This window comes from Babylonia areolata, chromosome 18 (genome assembly GCF_041734735.1).
Source record: "Babylonia areolata isolate BAREFJ2019XMU chromosome 18, ASM4173473v1, whole genome shotgun sequence".
NCBI lineage: Eukaryota > Metazoa > Mollusca > Gastropoda > Neogastropoda > Buccinidae > Babylonia > Babylonia areolata.
In genome coordinates, this window is record NC_134893.1 from 21971837 (window position 1) to 21984336 (window position 12500).

General features: G+C 46.8%; 1 protein-coding gene across 1 annotated transcript in view; it reads right to left on the reverse strand.

Annotated features, from left to right (window-relative positions):
• LOC143292187 (uncharacterized) overlaps positions 1 to 12500 on the reverse strand; it is a 41970-nt gene that overhangs the window by 28991 nt on the left and 479 nt on the right. Inside the window, exons 1-3 of the mRNA XM_076602370.1 lie at positions 12411 to 12500; positions 11561 to 12242; positions 4973 to 5207 (exon numbers count right to left, since the gene is read on the reverse strand). The exon at positions 12411 to 12500 is cut by the window's right edge and continues 479 nt beyond it. Coding sequence (XP_076458485.1) covers positions 4973 to 5207; positions 11561 to 12242; positions 12411 to 12500 — 1007 coding nt within the window. The remainder of the gene's footprint in view (positions 1 to 4972; positions 5208 to 11560; positions 12243 to 12410) is intronic.

Here is a 12500-nt window from a genome sequence, read left to right on the forward strand (position 1 = left end):
TCAAAGCTATGACTTTCAAGAAATTCTCCAGAGGTGATACATCATTAAACTCAAAATTATCAGGATTAAGAGTTGAGTTTCTGACTACGCTATGGATTTAAAATGGACCATTTTTCCGTGCGCTGTAACTCTTGTGTTTACTTGTAGATTGAAGTAATCACATAGGAACGTGAAATTACAAAAACTGTTTTTATCTCACAATTATACGAAAAAATCAACGACAAACTTGACTATAAATTTTATGTAAATCGCAAAGCTCATGTAAAGCACACTTCAGAAAGTTGTCTGAGTGTCCTTATCTGTTCTTATGTGGCTAATTACACGTAACGAAATAATACGAAGAGGAGAAGTTGTTGTCTTTTGATTTGAAATATTGAAAAGACCAATTAATCCATGTGTCGCTCAGTCAAAAGCAAATTGAAAACAATGTCAAAGGTCAATTAAAACAAGCTCCCCCCCCCAAAAAAAAACAAACAAACAAACAACAACCAACCAACAACAAAACAATAGGAATCAGTAATAGAGACTGAAAGGGAGATAACAAGGCTGTGAATGCCAGACATCAGGACCCACGTGCCTCTCTGCACGCGCAGGCATCACAGAGCATCGTGGGCCACAGCAGCTGCACTGGGGGAAGGCGGGGGGCTTAGGGAGGGGGAGAGAGGGTCGCAGAGATAAAAAGCACCTGAAACAATATGTGACTGTGAAAATGAGAAATGTTTTTGTTGCTGTATGGTTCTTTACGACCAAGAAGAATCTTTTCTTTCAAAAAGAAAAGCATCCGAAACAAAATGTGACTGTGAAAAAGAAAAGCACCCGAAACAATACGTGACTGTGAAAATGAGAAATGTTTTGTTGTATGGTTCTTTACGACCAAGAAGAATGTTTTCTTTCAAAAAGAAAAGCACCAGAAACAATATGTGACTGGAAATGAGAAATTGTATTTGTATTTCTCCTTTTGTCACAACAGATTTCTCTGTGTGAAATCCGATCTGCTCTCCCCAGGGAGAGAGCTCGTCGCTACACCGATAGCGCCACCCATCTTTTGGTGGGGGGCGGGTATTTTTTCTGCCTGCAATTTAATTTCTTTTCCTATCGAAGTGGATTGTTCTACAGAATTTTACCAGGGACAATACTTTTGTTGCCGTGGGTTCTTTTACGAGAGCTAAGTGCATGCTGTACACGGGACCTCGGTTTATCGTCTCATTCGATTGACTGGCGTCCAGACCACCACTCAAGGTCTAGTGGAGGGAGAGAAAATACCGGCGATTGCCGGTGTGATTCGAACCAGCGCGCTCAGATTCTCTCGCTTCCTACGTGGACACGTTCCTCTAGGCCAACACTCCGAGTGTTTTCTTGTATGGTTCTTTACGACCAAGAAGAATCTTTTCTTTCACAAAAGAAAAAAAACATCCGAAACAATATGTGACTGTGAAAATGAGAAATGTTTTGTTATTGTGGTTCTTTACGACCACGAAGAATCTTTTCTAAAAAAAAAAAAATATTTTTTTTTAAATCACGGTATGGAAACAACCGTGTGGTTGTTTATTGTTTCATTGATACGCGTTTGGCTGGGGTATGTCGCTCAAAAAGAGCGCATCTTCATGTGACCTCCATAGATCAGTCTACTTGATGAAAACAGTGCAAAGTTGACCACACCATGTTTTCTTTTAACCGTCGCATGTTGCTGTTTATTTAAAGTGAATGACCTAATTGGACTGTAGCTATCTATGGTCCGGTTGCCGAAATTCCTCTTTTTAAAATTTTTATTTATTTATTTTTTTTTTTAACAAAAGGGAATAACGTCTCAAAGGGTTCAAGTCTGTGGTTAGCTTCGAATATGTATCCCTAGTACTGGTCAACTTCTTTCACAAATTCTAGAGCCCAACACATTTATCATCCGTAGAGAAGGTATGCCTAACTGCGAACAGCGTGTAATTGCGAAAGGTTCATGTACCGCCTCACTTCGAAGCGTTCTCACAACAAATATTCCACAATTTAACGTCTGCTTCCACATCGTTCTGAATTCTTGATGAATATCCATTGCTTGCAAGAACCAGTCAAACATCAGCTATTTTCAGCGCTTTTTTCTTTTCTTCGCGCATCACTACCAACCAAGTTCTGTACAAACTTGTTCTCAAAATCCTAAAGTCAAGGGAAGCAAGAAATAGGACTTTAACTTTGACACGGTTTAAAATAGCTGATTTGATTGGATGTGTTGAATGAACTGTGCATTTTCGGTGCTGTCTGGGAGAATCTAGAAAAGCATGTTGGTGACAGACCAGAACTTCATGTTTTGATAGAGATTTCCAAAAGTGTTTTTTGTAATAAGACCATAGGTTATTTTGACGTGGGTCTGTTTGCGAACGATGCAGCACAATTACTGAGCGCTCTCAAAAAGGTGTGTTTGTACGTGATGTTGTGTGTGTGTGTGTGTGTGTGTGTGTGTGTGTGTGTGTGTGTGACCAACTCTTCTTCCTTCCTGCCTTCCTTCCTTCCTTCCTCACCTGCAAACATCCCCACCAGAAAGCGCAGCACGGCCATCATGGCCACTTCCCCCACCCCCCCTCCCCCCCGTCCCTTTTTCCTTCCTTCCTTCCTTCTGTCCTTCCTTCTTTATCCTTCCTTCCTTCCACCCATTCTTCCTTCCTTTCTTCCTACCTGCAAACACCACACCAGAAATCGCAGCACGGCCAGCATGGTCCTTCCCTAGCTCCCTCCCTCCTTCCTTCTTCCCTCCCTCCCTCCCTTCCTGTCTCCCTTCCTTCTCTCATTTCCTTCCTTCCATCCTACCATTCCTTTTCTTCCTGCCTTCAACCCATCCCTCTTTCATCTCTTCTCTCTTCCTTCCTTCCTTCCAATCCATTTTTGTCCTTCCTTCCTTCCCTCCTTCCTTGCTCTCTTTACCTGCAAACACCCCCGCCAGAAACCGCAGCACGGCCAACATGGTCCTCCCTCCCTCGTTCACCTCTTCTGCCTTCCTTCCTTCTTTCCTTCCAACATTTCCTTCCTTTCCTTCCTCCCTGCATCCATCCCACTTTCATCTCTTCTACCTCCCTCCCTTCCTTCCTTCCTTCCTTTCAACATTTCTTTCCTTTCCTTCCTCCCTGCATCCATCCCACTTTCATCTCTTCTACCCCCTCTCTCCCTCCCTTCCTTCTTTCCTTCCAACATTTCCTCCCTTTCCTTCCTCCCTGCATCCATCCCTCTTTCATCCCTCCCCCCTTCCTTCCTTCCTCCCTTCTTTCCTTCCCAACATTTCCTTCATTTCCTTCCTCCCTGCATCCATCCCTCTTTCACCTCTTCTGTCTTCCTTCCTTCCTTCTTTCCTTCCAACATTTCTTTCCTTTCCTTCCTCCCTGCATCCATCCCTCTTTCACCTCTTCTGCCTTCCTTCCTTCCTTCTTTCCTTCCAACATTTCTTTCCTTTCCTTCCTCCCTGCATCCATCCCTCTTTCATCTCTTCCCCCTCCCTTCCTTCTTTCCTTCCAACATTTCTTTCCTTTCCTTCCTCCCTGCATCCATCCCACTTTCATCTCTTCTACCCCCCTCCCTCCCTTCCTTCCTTCCTCCCTTCCTTCCTTCCTTCCTTCCTCCTTCTTTCCTTCCAACATTTCCTCCCTTTCCTTCCTCCCTGCATCCATCCCTCTTTCATCTCTCCCCCCTTCCTTCCTTCCTCCCTTCTTTCCTTCCCAACATTTCCTTCATTTCCTTCCTCCCTGCATCCATCCCTCTTTCACTTCTCCTGCCTTCCTTCCTTCCTTCTTTCCTTCCAACATTTCTTTCCTTTCCTTCCTCCCTGCATCCATCCCTCTTTCATCTCTTCCCCCTTCCTCCCTTCTTTCCTTCCCAACATTTCCTTCCTTTCCTTCCTCCCTGCATCCATCCCACTTTCATCTCTTCTACCCCCTTCCTTACTTCCTTCCTTCTTTCCTTCCAACATTTCCACCCTTTCCTCCCTCCCTGCATCCATCCCACTTTCATCTCTTCTACCCCCCTTCCTTCCTTCCTCCTTTCCTTCCTCCCTTCCTTCCTTCCAACATTTCCACCCTTTCCTTCCTCCCTGCATCCATCCCACTTTCATCTCTTCTACCCCCCTCCCTTCCTTCCTTCCTTCCTCCCTTCCTTCCTTCCTCCTTCTTTCCTTCCAACATTTCTTTCCTTTCCTTCCTCCCTGCATCCATCCCACTTTCATCTCTTCTACCCCCCTCCCTCCCTTCCTTCCTTCCTTCTTTCCTTCCAACATTTCTTTCCTTTCCTTCCTCCCTGCATCCATCCCACTTTCATCTCTTCTACCCCCCTCCCTTCCTTCCTTCCTTCCTCCCTTCCTTCCTTCCTTCCTTCCTTCCTTCCTCCTTCATTCCTTCCAACATTTCGTCCCTTTCCTTCCTCCCTGCATCCATCCCACTTTCATCTCTTCTACCCCCCTCCCTTCCTTCCTTCCAACATTTCTTTCCTTTCCTTCCTCCCTGCATCCATCCCACTTTCATCTCTTCCCCCTTCCTTCCTTCCTTCCTTCCCAACATTTCCTTCCTTTCCTTCCTCCCTGCATCCATCCCACTTTCATCTCTTCTACCCCCCTCCCTCCCTTCCTTCCTTCCTTCCTTCCTTCCAACATTTCCTTCCTTTCCTTCCTCCCTGCATCCATCCCACTTTCATCTCTTCTACCTCCCACCATTCCTTCCTTCCTTCTTTCCCTCCAACATTTCCTTCCTTCCTCCCTTCTTTCCTTCCAACATTCCCTTCCTTTCTTCCCTCCCTCCCTCTATCCATCCCTCTTTCATCTCTTCTCCCTTCATTCCTTCCTCCCATCCATCCATTCATCCATCCATCCTTCTTTCCTTCCTTCTTTCCTTCCTCTCCTCCCATCCATCCATCCATGCTGCCTTCCTTCCCATCCATCCATCCATCCTTCTTTGCTTCGTTCTTTCCTCCCTCCCTCCCTCCATCCATCCATGCGTCCTCTCCTTACCTGCAAACAGCCCCACCAGAAACCTCAACACGGCCAGCATGGTCCAGGAGACAGCCGCCCCGGACAGTCCCTGTGCCAGAAGCAGAAGGGAGAAGTACACGTAGAGGGAGCGGCGCCGGCCCACGTGGTCGGCTCCCATGGCTCCCACCGAGGCTCCCAGCATGGCTCCCACGGCCTGGCAGTAGGCGTTGTAGCGAGCCAGCTGCACAGGGTCCTTGGCCTCTCTGCCCAGCCACTGGTAGGGGGTGTGGGGGGGGGGGGGGGGGGGGGGGTGGGAAGAGAAAGGGAACCGGTGAATAGCATTTTATTTTATTTTTTATTCTATTCTATTCTATTTATCGTATTTTATTTATTTATTTTTTCCATACTGTTCTGTTCTAGTCTATGATATTCTATTGTTGTTGTTTTTTCGTGCATATTATTCTATTGTATTCTATTTTGCGGGGTTGGGAGTGGGAGTATGAAGGTTGGTTTGTTTGTTTGTTTTGGTGTATTGTTTTTTTTTTTTTTTAATGATCAGAAGTCTCTTATCTTTCTTGCTCTTGTTCTTGGTCTGTTTCCTTTGCAAGTTGTTCTTATTCTTTCTTGACGTGTTTTCTTCTTGTGTTCTGGTTCTGGCTCTTGAACTGAGAGAGAGAGAGAGAGAGAGAGAGAGAGAGAGAGAGAGAGAGAGAGAGAGAGAGAGAGAGAGAGAGAGAGAGAGAGAGACCTAGCATTGAGAACTCAGAATTCGGACTTAATTTACTACAAGCCACCGGCCTGTTTGCAAAAGAGGTACGTAAATACATGACGACGCGAGATATGCCGGCCGTCAATTAAAAGGAAAACTGACTACTGACTAACATCGTGGACACAATAATTATTTTGTAACGAAAAGATAGGCAAACAAATATCTCTCGTTTGCAACATTCCCAAAATCAAATTATGCTTACATTCTTTCTCTTCCGTCTTTCAAAACGTTATGGTTCCATGTTCCATAACAATTATTCTATTCTATTCCGTTATGTTCTATTCACACACACACACACACACACACACACACACACACACACATATATATATATATATATATATGTATATATATATATATATATATATATATATATATACACACATACACACACACTCTCTTTCTCTCTCTTTCCCTCACACACACACACACACACACACACACACACACACACACACACACACACACACACACACACAGAGGCAAACACACACCGACACTCCCCATCCCACCCCACCCCTTACATTGTTGTCAAAGATTGCAACCATGCCAAACAATTATTGCACCATGAGCACCAGCTGCGCACCCCCCCACCCCCACCCCCCTCCCCCCTCTTCACCCCCCCCCCCCCCCCCCCAAAGGAAAAAGAAGAAAAAAGTACTGGCAAGGCCATATGCTTCGTTTCTTTTCAGTCCTGGGAGTGGGAGAGGGAGAGGGGTAAATTTGGGACATAGGGGTGGGGGTGGGGAGGCCTGCGTTATTTCAGATACCGAAATTCAATTTAGCAGTCGTGAGCAAAGCAGCTAGCTACGACGCTTTCCCATTCCAATTCCACCACTACATCTTCTCGGCAGACCATTGGTCCGCGAAACTACTTTGACGAGAGGGGAGACTACCGCGAAATTTAAAGTGGGCAGAATAATTCTCCCCCCCCCTGAAGGCGGTGTGTCAGAATGGTGGATGGGTATGGTTGTGGTCAAGACGAGTTTGATTGAATCTCTCAACCACCCGCCAATTCCCCCTCCCTCCAGCCCCCCCCCCTCCCCCGCCCCCCACGACTCCCCGCCGCCCCACCTCCCAGCTCCCATCTCGCCCCCCCCCCCCCCCCCGGCCCTCTCTGCAGTTTCAGTTTCTCAAGAAGGCGTCACTGCGTTCGCATAAATCCATATATGCCACATCTGCTAGGCAGATGCCTGACAGCAGCATAATCGAACGCGCTAGTCAGGCCTTGAGTGCATGCACGTATATGTGATAGTGCATGCGAAAATCATGGACAATGGTCAAAATTCACAAAATGATATTATTCTTTTATCTGAAAGTAGAGAGAATTCTGAGTAACACACAGGAAAACAGAACTCAAGTATCTTTATTAGTTTCTGAGATACATGCATTTGAGTCTCGTGATGATCACAAACGTACTTCTGAGAAAATCGGGGCAAACGAGTTCGCTGTTTCCGACTCTTGATCACCAATTCCCAATGGGAAAACATCAAAATAAATCGCTAATACTTTATATTTCTTTATAATACTTGGAAATTTAATAGAAAAAGAATCATAGAATCTGAATAACCAAAAACTCAAATTTGATATTTTCACCCCTTGTCACTTTCACAGCGTGTTGCGTGAAATTTACTCCAGGACATGATTTTCGCGTGCGGCGTCACATATTGTTGTTTTGTTTTTGTTTTTCACTGCGCCAAGTGCGTGCTGCAACGGGACCTCGGTTTATCGCCTCATCCGAATGACTGGACGCTCAGTTTGATTTTCCAGTCAAACTTGGGAGAAGTGACGAGAGCGGGATTTCCAACCCAGACCCGCACGGACACACCGAGTGGGCAGATGAGCGTCTTATCCATTCTGCCTCACCCCCACCCCCACCCCCGCCCCCCATCCAGCCCCGCCCCCCCATCCCCAACCACTAGAATACCCCTCCTTTATTCAGAAAGGTGCGTTGAATGAGAAGTCTGGGACTGTTAGGTACGAAGAACAGTGTCACAGAACCGTGTCACGGCATTCTAAAAAAAAAAAATAAAAAAAAATAAAAAAAAAAATAAAAAAACAGAGTCATTTCAAACGTGGAATGAAATTGCCTGTGGAATCCATTTCAAAGCTCTTAAAACTTCCGAAACGTAAAAAAAAAAAAAAACCCCAAAAAAAACCCCAGAAGACAGTTAGAGACAGTGGCTTTCGATTCATTACCTCTAAATTTGGAACTGGATACCACCCAGTCTGCGAAACACTCCAAGATAAATTGAATTGGATTGGATTGGACTGGATTCGAATAGATAACATTGCATCGAAGTGAATTGAATTAATCTAATCAAATTAATTTGAAACAAAATGAAATGAAATAAATCAATCAGCAAAAAAAAAAAAAAGAAAAGAAAAAAAAAAAAGAGTTCATTGCTGGAACGAAAATGTTGTCTTTTTAACGACAGCGATTAAAAATGAAAAAAAGAAGGAGAAAAAAAACAAACAAAAAAACCCAACTCATCGAGCTATGAAAGATCCGCATGTACCCCCATTCTTTTCGCTTCTCGCCCTTTCTTTCCCCCATTTGAATGTCCACGAAATAGAGTTGAATTTCATTTGCCTTAAAAAAAAAAAAAAAAGATATGAATGAGGGATATTGAATCAGGCGCAAAACACGAAACAGATCTATTCCTAAACCAAATCATAGTCAAACAACAGCAACAAAACCAAATATATCTTTCAGAAAGAGCGAAAGAGAGAGGGAAGATGAGACAGATGAGGGTGGAGGGACGGGGATAGAGGGAGAGAGAGGGGTGGGGTGGGGGTGGGGGGCATTTTGGCTTTTTCATACTTAGATATCAGAGTACAAAGAGAGAGACAGAGTGAGAGACAGACAGACAGACAGACTGACGGACGGACGGACATACACACTCACACGGACAGACAGAAGCGTACCTCTAGACACAGATGGAGACATGTAGACGTACAAACGAGTCAAGAAACAGAGTGAGATAAAGAGAGCGAGCGAGCGAGAAACAGAATGAATGAATGAATGAATTAATTAATCTTTATTTTCCAACGGTGAAGACATTAGCACTTTGGCGGACTTACACATCTGCCGTTGATCTAAGAGACACACAAATACATAGGCATATAAGAGAGGGGAAGGGGGGCGGAGGGTGACAGGGGAAGAGAGAGGGGAAGGAAGGAATTCGAAACACTTTTTGACCTTTCTCTGAAAATTTACACAAAGTATGGAATCAAAACCAAGAAAGAGACAGAAGGGGGGAAGAAAAAGGAAGAAAACAGTGAGAAGGAACAATCCCTCGGTGATCACAATACCGTTGACCTTTTCTCTTGATGATCTTCCGAGTGGCTAAAGAAACTCTGTAAACTGACACCCCCACCCCCAAACCCCAACCTCTACCTCCTCCTCCTCCTCCTCCCAGACTATGGAGCAGATGTTGGAAGACGTCTCTTTACTTTGCTTCGTCTTCGCTCGTTTGTTTCTTCTCTCGTTCCCTTTGGATTTAGGTCAACGTTAGGCTACGTTCACACTAAACCCAGCCAGCCAGTTAGTTGCTGCTAGCAGCTGACAGCAACTGGCCGAGAAATGTGCGCACGTCATTTTGCGCTTTCCCGCCATGTTTGCCGAGCGGTAAGTGTTTACACTGGCCACCAGGCGTCTCCACACAGCTTTTTGATTTGTCGTCAGCACACAGATGAGACTGATGGCTGGTCCAAGGGACGGAACTCTTCTTTAATGATACTAGTAGCGTGAATTGATAACATTAGTTTCTTCGGTTTGGAGAGAGCCATAGCTGACAGCAACTGTGTTGCTGTGTCAGGCTGACGGCAACTGACTGTGTCTGACTGAAGTGTGTTGCTGTGTCAGGCTGACGGTAACTGGCTGTGTCTGACTGAAGTGTGTTGCTGTGTCAGGCTGACGGTAACTGGCTGTGTCTGACTGAAGTGTGTTGCTGTGTCAGGCTGACGGTAACTGGCTGTGTCTGACTGAAGTGTGTTGCTGTGTCAGGCAGACGGTAACTGGCTGTGTCTGACTGAAGTGTGTTGCTGTGTCAGGCTGACGGTAACTGGCTGTGTCTGACTGAAGTGTGTTGCTGTGTCAGACTGACGGCAACTGGCTGTGTCTGACTGAAGTGTGTTGCCGTGTCAGACTGACGGCAACTGGCTGTGTCTGACTGAAGTGTGTTGCTGTGTCAGGCTGACGGCAACTGGCTGTGTCTGACTGAAGTGTGTTCCTGTGTCAGGCTGACGGCAACTGGCTGTGTCTGACTGAAGTGTGTTGCTGTGTCAGGCTGACGGCAACTGGCTGTATCTGACTGAAGTGTGTTGCTGTGTCAGGCTGACGGCAACTGGCTGTGTCTGACTGAAGTGTGTTGCTGTGTCAACAATTGGCTGGGCTTAGTGTGAACGTAGCCTTTGTCGCTTTGTTAGATGATTAGAAGTGTGTTCATGTCGCACCTTTTTATCCTCTTTTTTTTCCATTTGGCTGTTTGCTTTTGCAATATCTTCCACGTCTTTTGGCTATCTTTAGCTCTCTCTATCTGTTTGTCTGTCTGTCTGTCTGTACGTATGTCTGTGTGTTGTGATGTGTTATGTTAAAACAGTTCGACTTCTCGCAGCTAAATTTGTTGAGCCCAAAACATTGCTCAAATACGCCAAAAGCAAGTCTACATTCTTGACGTCGGCGGAAAAAGAAAGAAGGCAGTGATTACCCCCCCCCCCTTCATCTCTCTCTATCTCTCTCTCAACCACACACACACACACACACACACACACACACACACACACACACACACACTGTGGTGGTGGTACCCCCCAGACAAAGAAACAAAAGAACAATTGTCCCTTCGCTCTCTCTTTGTCTGACTGGTGTCAACGTTTGTTTTTCTGCAGTGTCTGCCTCCCTCTTTCTGTCAGTACCTTTGCCTTTACTTTCATCAGTATAACTGTTCCCTCACTCTCACTCTGTTTGTCTCTCTGTGTCTCTGTAGCTGTCTGTCTGTCTCTTTGTAGTCTCTCTCTGCGTCTCTGTCTCATCTCTCTCTTTGTCTCTATCTGTCTATCTGTCTCTCACTATCTCTCTGTCTCTGTGTGTGTGTCTGTCTCTCTCTCTGCTTTTTGCTCTTCCTGTATCTCTCGCCGTCTCTGTGTCTCCAGATGTCTGTGTGTCCGTCTCCCTGTCTGACTGCCCCTATCTCTGTTCTTGTGTCGGTCTGTCTGTCTGTCTGTCTGTCTGTCTGTCTGTCTTTCAGGCACTTCTCCCTTTCGCTTTCCTTCTCTGTCTCTCTCACTGCGTCTCTGTCTCTCTGTTTGTCTCTGTCACTCTCAGTGTCTGTCTGTCCCTGTCTGTCTGTCTGTCTCTCTTTGTGTGTCTCTCAAACGCTCATCATTTCCCATCTGTCTGTCTGTTTGTTTCTCTTTCTCTCTCAGGCCCTCATCCTTTCCTATCTTTCAATCTCTATCTCTGCCACAGTCTCTCTGCCTCTGTCTCTGTCTGTCTGGCTCTGTCTGTCTGTCTCTTTCCGTCTCTCTGTCTCTGTCTCTCCCCATTTACTCCTGTCTTTTCCCTCCGCTCAACCTCACCCCCCCCCCCCTCTCTCTCTCTCTCTCTCTATCTCTCTCTCTCTGTCCCCCCCCTTCTCTCGGTTTCCCTCTACCCTCTACCCACCTCCTCCTGTTTCTCCACCCCGCCACCCGACCCCCAGCCCACCCTCACCCACTCTGTCTCTCTCCCTCCTCAGCTGCCTCGTCTGTCTGTCTCTTCCTGCTTGGCCAGTTCGGGCCATCAAGAACTGCAAGAGTCAGACACCAAACACAGCCACTTTGCTGCACTGCTAAAGCATCATTAGCCTGCTTACCTCTGGCGCTGGGAGATACGTCATGGACAGGTAACGAAGAACCCCGCTCCCCTCCTTCTCCTCCTCCTCCTCCTCCTCCTCGTTCTCCTCCTCGTTTTCTCCCTCTCCCTTGCAGCCACGGCTGTCTGGAACCGTCATGCTGACGTCAGCGCTGTCCGTTACGGTGCCACGCGTTATCTCCGATGACGTGGACGACGACGATAGGTGACTGGTTGTTTTGTCTGCTGCTGCTGCTGCTGCTGCTGCTGCTGCTTCGTCTTTGGAGTGTGCAGCGACTAGAGTCTTGGACTCAGAGTTTGTATGTGTTGTTGTTGTCGTTGTTGTTGTTGTTGTTGTTGTTGGTGTTGTTGTTGTGAAGGGACCCGTGACGTCATCACTCCACTCGTATTCATAAACCTCCACGTCATCAATTACGTAGTCCTGACGTTGCGCTGTTCCTGGCAGCGTGTCGGAATCCAGCCGGGACGGAGGAGGAGCCACCTCCACGTAGGCGTCCACCACCACCACTTCCTCGCGCGGGGAACTCGGCTCCGGCGGCGTCGCTTCACCCGACGAGGCCCTCCTCCTTCCGCCTTCCTTCTCTACCGCTCCCGTTTTTCTCCGCTGACGACCGCGAACTTTGGACGAGCTGTGTCTGTGTTTGTGAGTCACCAGCTCCACAGAAACGCCCTTGTTGAGGTCCCTATCCACTCCTTCTCCTCCTCCTCTTCCTCCTTCACCTCCTCTTCCTCCCCCTTCTCTTCCTCTACCTCCTCCTACTCTTCCTCCTCCTCTTCCTCCTTCTCCTACTCTTCCTCTTCCTCCTCCTCCTTCTCTTCTTCCTCCTCCTTCTGGCGTGGACACGTCCAACATCGCATGCAAACCTCCACCATCATTCTTCACGATCACCTGTACCTCCCTGGACACCAGGACAAGAGTTCCTGAGGAAGACCTCCTCTCT